At 37.5% G+C, this 19,788-nt stretch overlaps 2 protein-coding genes across 2 annotated transcripts; one reads left to right on the top strand and one right to left on the bottom strand.

The window, feature by feature from the left end:
* Nucleotides 1-2,363: 2,363 nt before the first annotated feature.
* znf518a (zinc finger protein 518A) lies at nucleotides 2,364-8,309 on the bottom strand. The gene is made up of 3 exons (XM_032553988.1): nucleotides 8,000-8,309; nucleotides 5,347-7,236; nucleotides 2,364-3,418 (listed from the first exon to the last, which is right to left on the bottom strand). The coding sequence occupies exons 2-3, from the start codon at nucleotides 7,220-7,222 to the stop codon at nucleotides 2,769-2,771; spliced, it is 2,526 nt and encodes an 841-aa protein (XP_032409879.1). The 5' UTR covers nucleotides 7,223-7,236; nucleotides 8,000-8,309; the 3' UTR covers nucleotides 2,364-2,768.
* Nucleotides 8,310-12,052: 3,743 nt separating this feature from the next.
* Nucleotides 12,053-19,674, top strand: ccnj (cyclin J). The gene is made up of 6 exons (XM_032552574.1): nucleotides 12,053-12,174; nucleotides 12,369-12,460; nucleotides 15,207-15,417; nucleotides 16,213-16,512; nucleotides 17,091-17,250; nucleotides 18,812-19,674. Exons 2-6 carry the CDS (start codon nucleotides 12,392-12,394, stop codon nucleotides 19,125-19,127), a joined length of 1,056 nt encoding a protein of 351 aa, XP_032408465.1. The 5' UTR covers nucleotides 12,053-12,174; nucleotides 12,369-12,391; the 3' UTR covers nucleotides 19,128-19,674.
* The last annotated feature ends 114 nt before the right edge of the window (nucleotides 19,675-19,788 follow it).

The following is a 19,788-nucleotide window of genomic DNA, read 5'->3' as shown; positions in this document are numbered from 1 at the left end:
TGTTCTTCAAAGTACATTGGTATCTGTAATATTGCAATTGGTAACAAACTATGAAAAAGAAATGTCAGCATCATGCTGTAGGGATGCGCAGCAGAAACTTTATTCAATAAATTAGAATATGCATTCAGTACTTTATGAAAATTGACAACCTTTAAGCAGATATTAACCATACTTTCCATTAAGGCTACATTTATGTATCTAAAATGTTATCTTATGTGAAGTCAAGTTTATTTGTTTAGCACATTTCAGCAACAAGTTTAAAGTTAAAAAAAATATCAGTCACCAATTATGAAACAAGCAATAAATTTGACATTTTGTCAAACATCCTGAAAATCATCAAGGCATGTCAAATATATTGATCAATGTTCCAGTTTTTATTAATCAAAAGCAGACCAAAACAGGCGGGTTTTTAGTCAGTGTTTTGGCTGTTTTTCAGTTTTCTTAAAGTTTGTGGTGCGCAGAAGCTGAATTCTGCTTCTTCATGTTTGGTTCTGGTTCTGGGGATGCAGAGCAGACCAAAACCAGAACCAGAAGAAATGAGTGGTTTGATACAACAACAGATGTAATATTACATAATAATTTTGAATATCTTATTTTTATTAGCTGTAGGTGGAAAATCGTCATAAATAACAAAAAATAAAGGCTTTATCCGACACCCATCTGTTTGTAATTAATCAATATAATGCAAATAAATGAGACCTTTTAATAACATTCTAATTTATTGGATTAGAATATTGTTCAGGAAATAATATATACAACTTTCAACCATGTTTTGTTTTCTCTACAATTTTTGTGGTTGAGATAACGTTTATGGTGTGTAAACTCTTTTACAGACTCTGAGTGTTTAACTCTGATCTTAATCTGCTTTCTATATGCGACAGCTGTTGAAGTGTTGTCTCTTTAAACAACCCAAATGACTCAACGTGTGAAACCAGCAATGACATGCAGTTAGAAATGTGTTGCCTGCAGGTGCGCTACATATAGGAGGAAGTAAGAAGAGTTTACAACCCGTACCCAAACGTCAACTGTCTTGTTATTTCATACTTCCCACGAGCTAGCACGTAGAACCAAAGCAGCAGACGGACTCAGAAGAATTTATAACTCGTGTTTTATTAGGATTTTTCATGCTCAGTCAGGAAACAATCCATTGAAATCAATGAGGAATGAGACAGTGTTGCTGCAGCAAAAGGGAGCTGGACTTCTTACTTCAACAGTTACTGTAAAAATTTAAACAAAAATGTTTCGACTCATATCATCGCCACTCGAAAACAGCAAGTTTCATTCGTAATGCTATCACACCCATGCAGTTTTATTGCATAGTCATAATTCCCAGGCACTTGGTGAATATTCTCAGGTTATTTATTTTTACAGTACCTATAACGGATTATATACAAGACTAATTATTTAAATTTAAAAAGAAATCATTGAAAACAGGGATTTTTGCACATATTTCCCATTTAAATAAGGGCCAGTGGCTACATTAGGGAAACAAAGAGCCACAGCAGGATTGTCAAAGGCTAAGGCCTAAAAAGGTGAGGTAAAGGGAGGGAAAATACATTTTATAGTGCAATTCAACAATTAGCATCATTTCAAGTCCTCAAACCTCAAATCTTCAAGAAATAAAACAAAAATCTAATCTGTTAAATCTTTTTTTTCTCTTTTCTAAATCAATTTTGACAAACTAATTAAAAATTGTGACCAGGGATATTAACACCCACAAGCATGAAAAATAGAACTCTCACAGTAAATAATATACTTTCTGAACATGATTCAAAGTTTATACAAAAGAATTTAGAAATACACAGATTCCTTAGAAATAATGCATAAAAGAAGCATTAAAAGACTAAATCTAAGCAGGATAAATAAATGTTGAGTAAGACAGCTTATTGTACTTTTTTTGTTATTTTTATACACACATTTGGTATATCTGAGTAATTTACAGCGTTCTGCCTCCAATAACATAAATATGACAGCTACCACACTGTGTAGTCTACCCGTACATAATCTGCTCCAAAAGCAGACGGTATGGCAAATTAACAGATTACAGTGTTTTTATAAAATAATCCACATGACAGTGTACCTAAATCACCTTAAATAAAACCTTTATGGAGGCAAAAAGACTCATAAAAATAAACTAAACTCTCTGTATTGAGCTTTACTGGAAGAGAAACAAAAGGTAACTGTTTACCCTGAGAATGTGAACCTTCCAGCAAGCATCATCAATTTATTTATAAAATAAAAATAAAAAAAATCACAAGACACATCTAAAACAATAATTTCACTACAAAAAACAAAATCTTGCAGATTATTTTTGCTCTAGTTTCTAGTACAAATGTCTCAATACTCTTGAAATAAGACAAAAATACTTACAACTAACTTTTTAGCAAAAATATAGAGGCTTGTTTTAAGTACAAAATTCCTTAATATTGATGACAAAGGGCGAATTCTATTGGCGTCGTTACCTAGCAACGCCAGCCAAGCCCAGCCCGTTACCTAGCAACTCAGTTCGAGTTCCACTGGCAGATTATTTTCCTTATAACAAGAAATTTTCCCATGTTATAAGTGTCAACGTTTTCATCAATATTAAGAATTACTGACTCAAACTAACTAAAAGGTTATATATTAGTTAGTTCTGTCTTGTTTAAAGTGTAGTACAATATTTAAAAAATAAACTAAACCAAAAATATTTGGTGAGATTTTGTGTTTTTGCAGTGTTTTTTTCCAGATTTAATTTTCCTTCCCCCCTCCCCATCCAGTGTGTCTGACGTTTAAGACTTTTCACAGTTTGGCTTCCTCCAGTCCATCAGGTGGCGCTGCCGGTGGAGCATCATCTCCTCCTGCCTTGCAAACACCCGGCCGCAGAACCAGCAGGAGACCCTCGACGAGGCGACCCGGCCGGGCGACGCCACGCCCACGATTTCGTACTTTTTCCTGCTCACCCTGCGGAACTTCAGCCTCAGGGTGAACCTCTCCTGTACCGAGTTCTCGCCCTGATCGTCCGTCATCGCCGCCGCCCCGCCACCACTCAGAACCGATAGAGCCCTGAGAGTCTGCTGGGAGAGCAGGACTCGCCGCACCTGCCTGTACTTGTTGACGACCTCCATGATGCGGGCCACCTGGGGGATGTCGGCGTCCGGGTGGTTCAGCACCACGACGGGCTGGTCTCCCGCCGGACGTTTGACTGGCTGGGATGGATTTATGGCGACTAACCTCAGCGTTCTCGGCTGGTGTTTCGGAACCAGCTGACACTGAGGCCTGGCCGCCCCAGCTGACGGCTCCCGCTGACTCGCTTCAGCTTCAGGTGACCGGACACCGCTCAGGAGATGCTGGATGAAATCTGTCGACGCCTCTTCGCATCTTGACCCTTGATCACTTTGCTCTGATGGATGTTCAAGGCTCGAGTCCAAATTTTCCTCCACTGTAAAAAATAAAGGTGATTAATAAAGGAAAAATTTACAGTAAAGCAATATCATTCAACTAGGTCTGTCACAATTAGCAGTAAATCAATTAATAGCATGATAAATTAAAATAAGCTTGATAATTTCCAGTCATTAAAGAGGTTGTCTCACTTGATATCATTGAAAAGCAGCCACTCTGTTTTATTTTTTTTGTTTGTTCTGTTTTTTCAACAACAACATTCCTGCTACTTTTGCCTATTTTCCTTGTTTTAGCTAAATTGATTAATATTTTTTAAATGACAGAGAATTCATAATCCATTTTAATTATTGTTGTTTTGTTTCTTATTTTGGATGTTTAAAATGTTCTCCAGTTCCAGTGTTAAATATGATTTAGAAATTAAACGTTTTTGATCTTTGAGTACTTGCATTCATATGTCATTTTTATCATTATTTTATTATCTGAGAATGTTCTCAAAATGACTATATTATCGTTTATCTCAATAAACGCCTATGTACAACTTTGTGGTAAGAATGGGATCCAAAATAATCAGAACAGTTGTAGCTAGATCTGTCAAGATAAATAAGTTAGAAATTGCAATAAACAATAATATTGTTGTTTTGATAACAATTTTCAAGCAATTTTATATGCCAATATAATAGGGTTGAAACAATTAATTGGGTTAATTGTGATTAATCAATTATTGAAATAATCAACCCATTTAGTAAATTGCTTAATCGTTAACTGGAGTATACAGACTCAAAAAAGGCCATTTGCTGAAAGAACATCACACTCAGAGCAGTAATTAGTCCAAAACTGCACAAAAGATAGAAATTTTGCATTTAAGATATTAAAAAGACATTTGCCTGTAAATATGTTCTACCCAAAATTTTCCAAGTGGCATAGTTTTATTATCACCTTTTCCTCTCAAATTTAATAAACAAATCAGCTCTACACTGCATTGATGAGCTTTTTGGATGTCGACATTGGAAGTACTTTTTTAGACGCATCGTGTGTGTTGAACCAGGCGAACGTCAAAAACATGAATGAAGACTGGAGTGGTGATTTGATCTCAACTAGTCCTTTTTTTAACTACGAATTTGTTTACAGAGACATCAGTGTCCATTTTATTTGTTATTTCTGTTATACAGTACAGACCAAAAGTTTGGACACACCTTTTAATTCAATGAGTTTCCTTTATTTTCATGACTATTGACATTGTAGATTCACACTGAAGGCATCAAAACTATGAATAACACATGTGGAAATATGCACTAAACAAAAAAGTGTAAAACAACTGAAAATACCCCTTATATTCTAGTTTCTTCAAAGTAGCAACCTTTTGCTGTGATTACTGCTTTGCACACACTCTGCATTTTCTTGATGAGCTTCCAGAGGTAGTCACCTGAAATGGTTTTCACTTCATAGGTGTGCCCTGTCAGGTTAATAAGTGGGATTTATTGCCTTATAAATAGTCATGAAAATAAAGAAAACCCATTGAATTAGAAAGGTGTGTCCAAACTTTTGGTCTGTACTGTATATTAGATATTTTAAATGACTTCCAGGTCCAGTTTAAAATGTTGATTAGAATTTAAAGTTTATTTATCTTTGAGAATAAAATGTTCTTGCATTATTGTTATGTTATTACTATCATTATCTCAAAGCAACAATGTTATCGCAATTTATCTGGGACAATAAAATTTGTTATTGTGACACTTTGTGTTCTTGTGATTGACAGGAAATTAAATATTATCTTTTTCTGAGCTAATTTTGTATTGTGCTTTTTCAGCTTAGTGTGTTTTTTCTTTTTTGACTCGACTGAAGATAAAGTAAAAGAAAATATTGCGATAAAAAGTCCATATCACTCATCTGTACTCTCTCTTCGCAGAAAGTGGTTTTCCGGTACTCATTTCATGCCTGCAGAGTTTGAACAATAAATTACTGTCTTACCATGTGGCGAAGAAGCAGCAGGACTTCTCGTCTCCTCCGTCTCCTCGTTGGATTTTTGTAGCGCCGGCTCTTCATGCGGCGTTCCCACATAGGTCACTGATGCAGCCACGGTATTCGTTTCGCTTGTTCCCTCAGCAGATCCACTTTTGTCTGAGAAATCCTGCGACTCCTCCAGATCGTCTCGATGTTCATTTTCCGTCTTAGCATCTTCAGCCTCCGTTGGTCGGACAGAGTCAGAGATTGCAGTTCGTCTAGACGGATCAGGAAGGCCTGCCGGGGAACCTTTGATGGCGTTTTGCTGAGGATTTGGCGGCTCCACATGACCATCGATCTCAACATGTTTTGGAGATGAAGAGCTTTGAGAAACCCACTGCTTCCCCTTTACCAGAGTCTTCTTTATGACAATCTTTAAGACCTTTCCTTCTGGTTTTCTTTGCACTTTTTTAAACCTGGCTTTTCTTCTCCGCCGTCGTTTTTTCATCTTCCCCTCACTCTCATTCGGCAATTTTAAATCACTCGACTTGCAGATGCCCACATCATCTACAGGCTCTTCCAGTTTTTCACCGTTTTCCTGGATCTCTGAATCAGTCTTTAATTTGCGGTTCTCCCGGTTTTCCTGCGTCCCAGCGCCAGACGACGAGAAGTCACTGCGTGGTTTGTTTTCAGTCAAACAAGGCGCCTGGTTTTTCAGATTTGGATTAAATCCGTTCTGGTCACTTGCGCACAAAGAGTCGCCATCGGCGCTTTGGGGACAGGTAGGTTCCTTATCTGTGGAGGCCATTTTCAACCTTTTCGCGTAAGCAGCACCGTTCTTAGCTAGCGTTATTTTGTTCTTGACCGTGAGGACGGCGAGATCTGACGTGTTGGGCGCGATGCCGTTTTCGGAGTTTTTCTGAGGGACGTTTGACAGAACGGATTTGAGAGCCTTGGTCCACTTCTGGTCGTCGGTTTCCCCGGTGACAGATTGCATCAAAAACTGCTGAGTCTCTTCTAACGTTGTCTGTGCATCAGAAAGATGGCAGTATTTATCCAGAAACTCCTTCCCGGGAAGCGACAGACAGTCCTGCGTCAACCAGCAGGTGTCCCTCACAGTGCTTCTCGTTAACCTCGTCTTCACTCTGGGGATCCTCTCATTTGGTTTCATTGCTATGGAATGAATTTGCCTCCCATCTTTCCTCTGGTTGCTATTCTGGCAAACATGAGCAGTTTTAACGCTCTTATTGATCAACCATTTCTCTGGCGCCTCGCCGCCGCAGAACTGACGACCACCAACTTCTTTTTCTTCAACGGTAAAATTATGCTTATATATGTGGTCTAGAAACACCCGAAAGTCACATGTTGAGAATTTCTTACAGGTTTCGCATGAATACTTCCCGTCCGAGCAGTGATACATAGTCAGGTGTGCACTAAACTCAGGCCAGGTGCGCTGAACGTTGTCGTTGCACATGCTGCAGGTAGAAAAAGTGTCTTTGTGGCTTAGCAGGTGAACCTGAAGGTAGGAGAATTCATGGGCGCTGAAGGTGCACATATGGCAGGAAAAAACGGGTGGACTGCCTCCATGTTTTTCCATGAAGTGCCTCGCCAGGTCTTTGGGGGCATAATCCGAGTTGTCCCCGCATTGAGAGCAGGGGAACCTGAGCGTACTGCCGCCGTCGTTTGTGACGCGGGCTTCCCGGGGAGGCTCCTTCGATGGAGGCCACATGCTGGTCTGCTCCCACTTCTTCGCTATCTTCTTTGGCCCATTCTTATCTTGGCTTTGCATAGCTGGGGGCTGAACTACAGTTTTCCTGAGGTGGAGCCGTCTGTGCCAGCTTCTATTCTTCTTGCTGACTTGCCGTTTTCTGTGGCCCGTTGAGGTGGCTGTGCAAACATCCATGTTTCTTCTGGTTTCTGGTGCAGAAAATATGCAGCGGTTAATGAAAACAGCATTGTTTAGAAGTAAAAAAATTACATTTTGAACAAGGGATGTAATTTTACTTGAATTTAATGATCATAATTAAATGTAAGCCCGTAAAATAAGCTTGTAGTTCTTAAACAGGTCCACCTGTTGCTTGGCCCAGGTCCAAAATACCCCACTGTGGGCATTAGTGTGTCACAAACAACAAATACGGATAGTTATCAACAACATGCAGAAAATTACAATAGCTTCACCTGCAAGATTCATAACCACTTTTCAAAAGAAACACACGAAATAAAAAAAAAGACATCATTTTTTACGACTTGTTAAAAGGAAAAGCAAAACAAGAAACGCACTAAAACTTAAAACGACCGAGCACAAACAGCCGGGGGGTCGTTGGTCCATTGTTTAGTTAAAGTTAACCACAACAAAGCGATAAAGACTCGCTTTGCAACGCGCAGAGAAGACATAGAAGCAGAAATTAGAGGAAAAGAGACGGGCTGAGCGTCTCTGTTTATATCTGAACACGCATTTAGTGGCGTTAACTGCGGTTTGAATTAACGCGACGCTTAAGAAGAGGAGCTTACAAAGACGAAATAAGTTACAGAGCACAAAGCGCGACGATAAAGTTCCCGCACACCACCGGGTTTTCACGCCGACTCGACTTATTACCGCAGACAAAGCTGTCGGGTGGGATAAATTCATAGTAAATGTGGAGTTGCCTCGGGTGTTTGGGGTAATTTTTTTTCCCTTTACCTTTTTCTTTTGTGGAGAGCTTGACAGCTCATCGAGTGGCAGCCATGATGGTTTCATCCGGGGATTACAGCCTGTGAGCAGCTTTAGCCGTTAGCTTCCTCGCTGCTGCTGCTGTCCCAGGCCTGCAGCTCCACACAAACACTCCGCTGTTCCTCTGCCTCCAATGTTTTCACTCCGTTTTGCTGAGTTATTCATTCCTGTTGAGCTTGTTGTATAGTTTCACGCGTTACAGCCGCAAAATATAGTGTGTTTAACCAATATTTAATATGAAATTAACAACTGTGACGTTAAAGGATTGAACGGTTTTCTGTTTGGGTTTTTTTTGTTGTTGTTGCAACTACTAAACTGAAAGGTGGGGCATTCATCAGTCTCTTTTACTCTAACCATAAATAAATAAAGTTAATTAGAAGTTACTTCATTAGTAAACAGGGTCCACTTGTTTGTAGTTTAATCTCAATGTAGTCATGTTTTTGGGTAAAGTACCCAAAAATTGAACTCAAGTAAAAGTAGCACTACTAACGTATTTTTACTCAAGTAAAAGTAAAAAGGAGCTGTCCAAGAAATTACTCTAGTAAGAGTAAAAAGGTCTGCTCAAGTACTGAGTGACTGATCAAATTATTAATCATTTAATATTTTACAATTACATAATCCAGACAAGCCAATATATAAAGTTAAATGGAAATGTTGGTATTTTAAGGACCAAAATGACAATAATTTACATAAGTAGCAAAAAAAAAAAATAACAAAAGAACATATTTTCAAATCAGTTTCTTTCAATAAAAAATTTATAAAACATTAACAGAATCTGCAGGTGTGTGTTTGTGTCTGGTGAAGTTTTGGTTAAAACATGTTTGTTTTTCATTCAGTCGGTAGAAAATCCAGAAATTTTACTCAAGAGTGGAGATACTTCATAATTAAATTACTCAAGTAAAAGTAAAAAGTACAACATAGTAAAAATACTCCTAAAGGTTTTTGGGGGGGGTTTTCCAAAAAGTTACTCAAGTAAATATATTTGAGTAAATGTAACTAGTTACAACCCAACTTTGGCCATGTTGAGTAAACTGATTATGCTGGTTTGTTAGATTTTGTTTGAAAATAACCTTTAAAAATACTTTTGATTATAATATCAAATATGATTTCATAAGCAAATAATAATAATAAAGGAGAGACCTGAAAACATCAGGTAATTATTTAGTATAATGTGTTTTACTTAGTTACTGGAATAATTGAACTTTTTAACTGAATTGTTTTGTTTTCACACCAAGCGTCCTACATCAGAAATCAATTATCAATGAGCCACTTCTGCTCTGTATTTTATTCTCAGAAAAAAGAAGTCCAACGTGCAAAAGCTATAAGGTTGCATTTTACGGTTTATTTATCCACCTTGGTAAGCAATAAATTAAGATTTATCTTTCTATTGTTTCCTTCTTCTCCCCCCGCTATGGTTAAAAAAAAAACATAAGCCCACCCCGGTACATCCTGGTCCTGTTTCTATACTTATAGAAAATGGCAACAAAGCTCTTCCTGTCTGACTTACAAAGGCAAAACAAAAAACAAACGAACAAAAAAGGTTAGCCTACAAATGAACCCCAAGATATACAGTAAACCAAGTACAACTTTCAACAAAATTAATAAACATAAAAAATAGATATCTATAAAGGGATGTTTATTGATGACAAATAATTTTGTCATAAATACACAGTATTGAGTGAGACGCTAATTTCCAAAGTGTTTTTTAAAACGTTTACAAAACTATATTTGTCATAAAATAGTAACTGAAACATGACATTCCTAATAAGGTAAAAGGTGAAATGATCACAGCGCTGATTACAGACCAACTGCTGTAGGTTGAGTCCTAAAGGTGAGATAGGTGGAGCTTTATTGAAATTATTGAATGGGTCTATTGATCTGTGTCAGAGGTTTGCTAGAGAATGTTAGAAACACTGCAGAGAGGTCAGAGGTCAATCAGGGTTTTTTTTTAACTCTGAAGTCCGATTACCCAAGTTCCTACTCAAAATAAAAAATTATGAATCATATCAGAATATGTAAATGATTTAATATTTACAACAGTATTCCAAGCAACAATGTTGGAAGTTGTCCGTGATTTTACATTAATACAGAAAGTAAACCTTTGAACTTTACAGCACTGACAGGCAGCGGTGTATATTTTTAGCTACCCGTGGCTAAAGCTGCTGCTAGCTAGCTGAATTTAAAATTGTAGGCTGTTTCCCTTATACACTGTAAGAAAATTTTAAATTAACAATGGTGGATAACACTGACACGACTAACTAACTAACAGGTAAATACTGTTTTTATTAACGTTGACAGAAAAAGTAAACCTTTTAACGTTACAGCACTGACATGAAGCGGTGTATATTTTAGCTACATTTGGCTAAAAAGCCACTGCTAGCTGGCTAATCAGATGCTGTTTCCCTTATACACGGTAAGAAAATGGTAAATTAACAATAATGGATAACGTTGCCATGGCTAATTAACACGTCAGTATTGTTTTTATTAACCTCACTTTTCGCTATACCCTAAAAATGATGAGTTTACGTGAATTTTCCAGACAGGTTTTTTTGAGGCAAAAGCAGCTGGAAGTACAGATACACCGCATCGAGTCAGAACGGAAGTCATCTAACGTTATTGTGAAAATGGCCTGAATGTTTTTGACATTGCGGAAAATGTGGCAATTTTTTTTTCTAGCTGATTAAAATTTTAGATATGTAATCACTTTGTATGTACATCTTGATCATACGAAACGTGGGACGAAACATTTGAGGTGTAAAGAAGAAACAGCGCCACCTGCAGTCAAAGTATAGAATAATATAACACCTACCGGGTGCCGTTTCTATAGTTACACGGTGAAAAATTAATGGCAATAATTTTGATTATTTAGCCTATCATAAGAGAAAAATATATAAATGCAACAGTTTCAAACAAAATATTTAATTACCAACGTAAATCCTTAGCTGCAAATTCATTTGCTAATAACCAGATGTGAACGCTCAAAGTAAAAGCTGGGCCTTGCGAACCTCCACATCAACTCTTGCTGGTGAGTTCATTGATAAAAGTCTGAATTACCATTAAAATGGCTCACCGTTTTAAGCTGAGATGTTGCACATGTCGAGAGGAGAAGGAACAATAAAGAAGAGGAGACATGAGCAACAGCTGAAGTGAAATTATATTATATATTATATTATATTATGCAAGTTCACCAGACCCAGGACTATTTTGGTAGTCCACTTCTGCTTATTGGTGAGTAAAATTGTATGTAATCATTCAATATATTTATTAGGTAACTATTTAGCTTGAAGTTAAATTCCAAAGTATAGTTTTAAGCTAAATATTAGCTTATTTTGTAGTTTAGTTTAGTTGTGAAAGATGCTAATGATAGTTCATTAGTAGCTTTCGGTAGCTACTAATGAAACTAGTAGCTAAATATTTTTAGATAAATTTTTTTAGTTAAATATGTAGCTTCAAGCTAAATATTTCGTTTGGGGCTGTAGTTTGAAGCAAAATCTTTAGCCTCAAGCTAAATATGAATCAATTGCTAACTAAATATTTAGATAAAGCTGATTATTTAGTAGGCAATCTAATTATTTATTCTCAAACTAAATATTTAACTCGCTAACTAAATATTTAGTTTGAAACTATGTCATTTATAATAACAAGTTGAAAATATCACTTTGAATAATGAACCCCATTTTGTTTTTCCCTTATGACAGTAATCCATATTACTGCTGGTAATTTTGGACAATGTAACTTTACACCCCATAAACGCCCAATTACAAAACTACCCATTAATTTATAGTTGGGCCGTAGTTGGTAGTGATGCTTTCAAGTGCTAAATAAAATGTAAAGATGCCACAATCAAATAACGGGTAAAAAAACATGAAGATGTGCGACGGATAACTTTAAAAGTGGCTCATTCACATTTTGATGCTTATTTCACTTTCCGAACCCCATTTCTCTGGTGTCATTGCGTCTTTCTGGTTGGTTGTTCTGTTTGACAAGCTATGGGGCGTTGGGTTTTTTCGAGCAGCACTTGAACGCACCTGGGGAGTTTGAAGAACTCGTGTTGCTGCCGCTTGCGAGCCTAAAACAACGAGACCAAGCAAAGCATGATCGGCTAGTCTAGGCTGCACTGTTTCTCCAGTGAACCTGCGCATTGGGTGAGTCTGCACCGATCATTCATTTCCGTGTGACGGATTGAAAAGCTGATTGAGTTATGACACCCACGGGATCGCTAACCGATGCGTGTTGTTGAAATCCTGCGTGCAAAAACGTTGCGTTTTACACGTTGAGAGCGCATCTTCAGCACCCAGTATGAGTGTGCTAATCACTTTAACTTTGTTTTGACTTCCAGAGGTTTTCAAAGCACTGTCTTAAATGGAGCTAGAGGACCAATGGTGGAAGGGACAACTTGCTGCAGATATTTACCAGGCGCTCAGATGCAAAGTGAGGGCGATTGACCATCAAATGGAGCCACAGTGGAGAAAAAATTATTAACAATTTCAGTGCATCTATATCGTTTTTGATAGCTTGTGTTCATCCTGTACGTTACTGATGTTTTACCAGTCAGGCATGTCATTAAGACCACATCCCTTGAGCAGGTAGCAACAATTGTACTCTAGTAAAAGGTAGCTGTCCAAGAAATTATTCAAGAGTAAAAAAGTATTTGGTAAAAAAAAGTCTCCTCAAGCAGCGAGTATCTGATCAAATTGTCAATCATCTTATATTTAAAAATTACGTCATCAGACGGACTAAAATGTAAAGTTGAGTGGAAATTTTGGTATTTTAAGGACCAAAATGACAATAATTTTTATAGGTAACAAAAAATAACAATATCAGGCAAAATAAAAATTTTTCCAAATCTGTTTCTTTCAATAGAAATCTTATAAAACTTTCACAGAAACTGCAGGTGTGTGTCTGTGTCTGTCAGTTTCTGGTTAAAACATGTTTGTTCTTCATTCAGTGGGTAGAAAATACAGTTTACTCAAGTAAGAGTAGAAATACTTCATAATAAAATTACTCAAGTAAAAAGTGCAAAATAGTACATGATCTCCTAAAAGTAAACTTTAAAAAAAAAGGTATCAAGAAAATGCAATTAAATTACATTTACCCAACTCTGCCTATTAGCTATGTTTCTGCCCTGACTTGTTGACTCCACTCCTGAAAGTTGTGAGGTGGGGCCTCTATTGATCTGACCTTTTGATTGATTTGTGATCTGGTAGGTTTGTTTGCAAACTAAACTAGAATACATTTATTATAGTATGCTGCTAAAATATCAGGCACTCAACTGTCTCCATGAACGGTTGTAGCAAAGATCATGTTGGTGGTATTTGTCAAAGTAGCCTCCATAAAGCGTCCTACTGCCTTAGCTGGATGATGTTTTTCCCATCATGCATCATGGTTCTGTTGGTTCACCAGGTAAGCAACCATTCTTGGGAGACATTCTTCTGTTGCAGTTTTGATGCTCGAGTTTCCCAATGTTGGTGGTCAGCATGGTAACCCTGACTGGTTAACCAATAAGCAACAAACTGCAACACACTTTTCATTCTGACACCGTTTCATCAGAACCAGCATTAAGCCTTCGTCTGCATCAGTGAGTTTTGCACCACTTGGTCTTGGACAGAACCTACCTGGATCCCACCAACAAGCTTTGGAGATGCATCGAATCTGTCATTTACCACCACTGTTTGGTTCTTGTCCAACTACCTTAAATTTGTATGCTTCCTTGTTTTTTATGCTTTTAATTATTGGTGGGACTTGATTAAAATGTTTTAATTAACCAGGGTTAATTAATCAAACTGTATATCAACAAACTAAGCAACATTTTCAATTCAATAATCATTTTTGCTGGTTAATTATTGAATAAATAGACATATGAGCTCAACAACAAATATATTTATTGTTTTCAGAATTTGGTAGTAACTAGTTACATTTACTCAGTTACATTTATTTTAGTTTTTTTTAGGTACCTTTAGGAATAATTTTACTATACTTTACTTTTTACTTTTACGTGAGTAATTTTATTATAAAGTATTTCTACTTTTACTGGAGTAAAATTTCTGGATTCTCTACCAACTAACTGGAAAAACAAACATGTTTGGACCAAAAACATGTTTGTGTAGACACAGACAGACACACACCTGACGTTTTTGTTAAAGTTTCATAAGTTTTTTATTGAAAGAAACTGATTTGGAAGAAGTAAATTTTGTTATTTTTTTATTACTTATATGAATTATTGTTGTTTCCACTTAACTTTATGTTTTGGTCTGTCTGATGTCATTTTTAAATATTAAATGATTGATTATTTGACCAGTTACTCAGTACTTGAGTAGATTTTTTTAACCAAATATTTTGTTACTCTTACTTTAGTAAAATTTCTGGAACTTCTGCCCACTGAATGAAACATGTTTTAACCAAAAATTCACCAGACACAAACACACACCTGCAGTTTTTGTTAAAGCTTAAGTTTTTTATTGAAAGAAACCAATTTGGAAAATTTTTCTTTTGCCTGATTTGGTTATTTTTTGTTACTTATTGCCATTTTGTCCTTAAAATACCAAAATTGATTGACTAAATGATTGATAATTCGATCAGTTACTCAGTACTTGAGTAGACTTTTTACCAAATACTTTTTTTTACTTGGATGGCTACGTTTTACTTTTACTTGAGTAAAAATATGTTGAAGTTGTTCTACTCTTACTTAAGTACATTTTTTGGGAACTCTACCCACCTCTGATTGTTTTAAAATCTGCTATTTATGTTGTCCAACCATAAGATTGGTGCAAAGTGCTAGTAAGTGATCATTCATGGAACTTATTCTGAAATGTGAACTCCGGATGCTGACATTAGCGTTGGGGACAACTGTGCTGCTGCAACATGTTCAGCATTGAGATGAATTTTTAGGATTTAATAGCTTAATTAAATCTAACTCTTGTTGGCACAAAATAGTCTTTCCCAGTGTCCCATCAGGTCGTTTTTTAAAGCAAAAATTAACCCTAATGTAAGTCATAATGTTATGCCAGATCTCTATGGATTATTAGTGTTTTACTTTTGGTTTTATTTTATTATTATATTGTATGTCCATTTTGGTAACTTAAGGGAATACAGATGAAAACAGCGAATATCTATATTTGAGTTGTACATCGTGTCTGTGTTGTAAATACAGTTTATTATTGTTGTGATTCTGGAACAGGAGCTCAAACTGCCGTCCTACAGAGGCCAGTCCCCTCAGCTGAACCTCAGGCGATACTTTGCAGACCTCATCGCCATCACCTGCAACCACTTCTGCCTTTGCCCCGCGGCCAGACACCTGGCCGTCTACCTGCTGGACCTCTTCATGGACCGCTATGATGTCACCATGCAGCAGCTTCACATGGTCTCTCTGTCCTGTCTCCTTCTGGCTAGTATGTGTATCTGTGACTTCTCAGTTCAGATGCTTTGTCAGATCGCCATAGGCGTAGCAAAAACTGACGGCTGTATCTGTCAGAGAAGTATGCGCCGTCTTTGCCATCTGCTTTTATGTAATCAGCAACATGACATCCTGACGTAGATGTTAGATAGTAAACTTTATTAACAACTGTATGACAGCCCAACTTAGCGGTTAGCTAGTGATGTGGACCATCATCAAGTTTTATACAGCGTGTTTTGTAGTTGATTGTAGCTGCGGCTGCTTTAAACACACTTTGAAACCATGACAATGCATGTATATCCATCTAATTATCATTGAAACAATTTCTTAACTTATTTTTTGTCGTATCTTGTCGTGTATGCCGAACTGACAGCTCCTCTAAACGTCGCAGACTCTTAATGCGCACGCATGCGTACTTACTGCATGTACGCTAACAGGCAGTTGTTGTTTTTTTTAAAATTAATTTTATTCACAAATAAAGAATATTCAATTGCAGACAGTAGTAGTATGCTCGAGGTGCTGGTGTAACAATTTCATAGGACTCCATGAGAAAAAAATAACAGGTTACAAATCAAATTCATCACTTAAGCTACAAGTTTCATAGCTTTAGAGTTGGTGCAAAATTTTAAAGAGTCCAAAAAACATCTCAAATAATCTCTAAAACAGTGAGGTTAGGTTTGTTTTTAGCAAATTTGCAGGCATGTATGTGGAACTTGGCCAACAGAATAGGAACGTTTATAATATGTTGAATGGTTTGTTGATGCGGTTAACTTTGTCCCGGTTGACTCAGGTAAATTTGAGGAAAGGGAGGACCGCGTGCCGAAGCTGGAGACCCTGAACAGCCTGGGGTGCATGAGCTCCATGAACCTGGTCCTGACCAAGCAGGGTTTGCTCCACATGGAGCTGCTGCTGCTGGAAACGTTCAGCTGGAACCTGTACCTTCCCACCGCAGCTCACTTCATTGATTACTATTTGTCCGTCGGCGTCCTGGACGGAGATCTGCACGACGGCTGGCCCCTGGCGAGCCTGGAGAAGACCAAGCTGTACATGGCCAAGTACACAGACTACTTCCTGGAAGTCTCCTTGCAAGGTGAAGATTAGGCGGAGGAAATCAGAGAACTTGTTTCTGTGTGTTGAAGATTTATTTTAGGGACGAATGGAACAAGTTTATTTCTCTCTCTGTCTTTCTTTATTTCTTTTCTCTCTTCCCTCCTTCCTTCCTACCTTCTTTTTTCTGTCCTTACCTCCTTCTACCTTCCTTGCTTCCTTCCTTTTCCTCTTCCTTCTTTGCTTCCTTCTTTCATTCCTTCCTTCCCTCCCTCCTTTCTGCTTTGCTTCCTCCCTTCCTTCCTTCCTTCCTTCCTTCCTTTCCTGTCTCCTTTTTTCCACCCTTCCTGTATACGCTCTTCCTTTCTTTCTTTTTGTTTTTCCTTCCTCTTTTTGTCCATGTTTCCCTCCTTTCATCCTTCTTCCTTCCTCCCTTCTCCAAGTATCTCCTGTGAATTCTGTATTTATGTTTTTAAACTCTTCTATAAAATTACAGATAAAACTGGAATTTTGAGTCTGGAGGAAATTATTGACATAAAAGGTTTAATAATAGACACCTTTGTTTTATCGGCTGGATTTCTTCCTCTGATCTGTGTTTTGTTTTTATGTAATTTTCCATAGATCACATCTTTTTGTGCTTTGCTCCGTCGCTGGTGGCTGCTGCCTGCGTGGCGGCGTCCCGCCTCGTCCTCCATCTTTCCCCCAGCTGGCCGACCCGCCTGCAGCGCCTCACCGGCTACGCCTGGGAGAACCTCATACCCTGCGTGGAGAAGCTGCTCATGTGAGAGAGGCCAAGACAAACTAGTGAATAACTGAAAACATACGAGAGTTTCAATGTTTTGACAATTGAAAATTTGAACAGTGAAGGATTCATTTGTATTCTGCTGGCTCACCTGAGCAGCAGCTCACATCTCGATTGAAATTAACTTAGGATATTTTTAACTCCTTATCTAGAGAAACCATTGGGGAAAAGTATATGCGGAAAACGGAAAATTTACCCGTTATCTCAAGAAGGTGGATTTGTTATCTCGAGAAAACTATCGAGGGAAAGTATTTACGGAAAAAGTGAAATTAACTTATTATCTAAAGTGAAAATATTTTTACGAAAAATGGGAAGTTAACTTGTTACCTCGAGAAAACCTTAAGAAAAGAGTATTTGTGGAAAACAGAAATTTTACTCGTTAGCTCAAGAAAACAATCGGAAAATGAATTAATATCGGGAAGAAGGATATCAAGAAAACAAAAAAATTACTAGTTCTCTTGAGAAAACCATAAAAAAATTTACTTCTTCAAGAAAACCCTTGGGGGCGGAAAAGTATTTGTGGAAAATAGGAAATTAACTCGGCATCGCTACAAAATTATCTGGAGAATGTTTATACCGAAAATAGGAAGTTAACTTATAGTGAGAAAACCATATGAAATGAATTCCTTTATTTCGGGAAAACCTTCAGGAAAAGAGTTTATGTTAAAAACGTAAAATTTACTCGTCTTAAAAACAATCTGGAGAACAACTTATTTGGAGAAACCATTGGGAAAAAGTATAAGCTGAAAACAAGAAAATAACTCGTTAAATCTAGAAAACCATAAAAAAATGACTTTCTTTATTTTGAGAAAACTCATAAAAACGTATATGCGGAAAACAGGAAATTTACTCCTTTTCTCAAGAAAACCATCGGGAAATGAACTTATTTCCAGAAAATTATCTGGAAGAAAAGTATGGAGAAAATGTCCTTTCTCAGCTTCTGTAGTTTACACACAATCACTTGCAAAACTAATCCTTTTATCAATGAATTATGATCCTCTGTCTCAGGATTTTTTTCCAAAATTTTTTTTATTTTTGTAAGGCATAAAAAAAAAAGCTAGGGAAAAAAATTTGTACAAAAGTTTTTTTTTATTTTACTTTATTTTTTTTAGGTGATCAATTGTAATTTTCTCCAAATACAAAGTTGTTATTTGACAAGATACATCAGTAGTATTGTTCTTAGGGGTTATCTGATGTCACAATATTTTTTTTACCTGCAAGAGTCGTCTACAGTAGAAGGAGGGACCGGGTCGGTTCTCGTGCTATTTTTTTGTCTGTCGGCCATTTTGGATTTAACAAAAATTTTTCTTGCATTTGCAGCTGATGGCCAGTAGTTGATGGTGTATTTTATGATGCATTAGTGTCCACTTCAGTGGTCTGTGTGCATTTATAACATAGAAATCCACAAGAAGCACAAGAAAATGGCTTTTTGATACCTGTCCACTGTAGTGACCACAATGCATAAAAGGGTTAAACTACTCACTCAAGGATTTTATTTATGCATTTAAAGGATTATAAATATGACATTGTTTTTTTTCAGTGCACATGACAGTGATGTGGAAGAAGCCAGTAAGCAGCAGTGCCTTGAGCAGCAGCAGAGCCAGGCGCTGCTCCACAGTTCAGGCCAGCCAGCCGCTGTGTCGCAGTTCCTGCAGCTGCCCTCCATGCAGTTTGCTCAGAAAGCCCCACAGGCATGCCTGCCTGCCAGCCACAGGTCTGCATCCTACCCGCAGGGCCCCCAGCAGAGCGACACACAAGCCTCCGTCGCCTGTCTGGACCCGAAGCCCAGCCTTCCCAGCCGGGCGTACCCGGTCAGCATGCACTACAGCTACCAGGCGCCGTGCTACGACAGATGATTGTCGTTTTGGGAGAGAACCAGCCGCGATCGTTTGAACGTACAGAATGTTGTTTTTAATTTCCGGAGACTTGATAAGATTTGTGCAGCACTTTGAGCCGTACAGTGTGCAATACATGAGGATGTTTCTTTTCTTAATGTTTGAGATACAGAGTGAATGTTGATGGACTATTTTGCACCAATCTCTGCTAGTATCACTGCTGCAGACCAAAAAGCCTTGTGTTCATTTTATGCCAACCTGAAGTATTAATTACCCTGTGTTGAAAGTTAAGACAGCAGTAGCCAAAAGTGGGTTTCAGGGGGAAACTTAAGAGTTTTTGTTGTGTTGTTGTTCTTTTTTAAGTTTTCTTTCTCTAGTTGTGTGGGCAAATGTCAAGAACAAAGATGGCAGCACCTGAAAATGATCCCCCAGATTTCTGTCAGCTTCTACAGTCCTTTTAAATAAGACGCTGACCTGTGTTAATGATCCAGTTCAGGGGGGAAAACGTTACAACTTGAAATTCTGTCAGTTTCACTGTATAAAAATCCTTAAAAATGGATGACTGCAACACTGAGTCTGTATCTTTATTTCCAAAAATAAAAAGCTAAAATCAAGCAAATAAAGTAGATCGATATTTATTGTAGATCCAAAACTTGAAAGTGTTTATTTTTACAACGATGTA

The sequence above is a fragment of the Xiphophorus hellerii genome, chromosome 22 (genome assembly GCF_003331165.1).
Source record: "Xiphophorus hellerii strain 12219 chromosome 22, Xiphophorus_hellerii-4.1, whole genome shotgun sequence".
NCBI lineage: Eukaryota > Metazoa > Chordata > Actinopteri > Cyprinodontiformes > Poeciliidae > Xiphophorus > Xiphophorus hellerii.
This window is presented reverse-complemented; position numbering and strand designations above follow the sequence as displayed.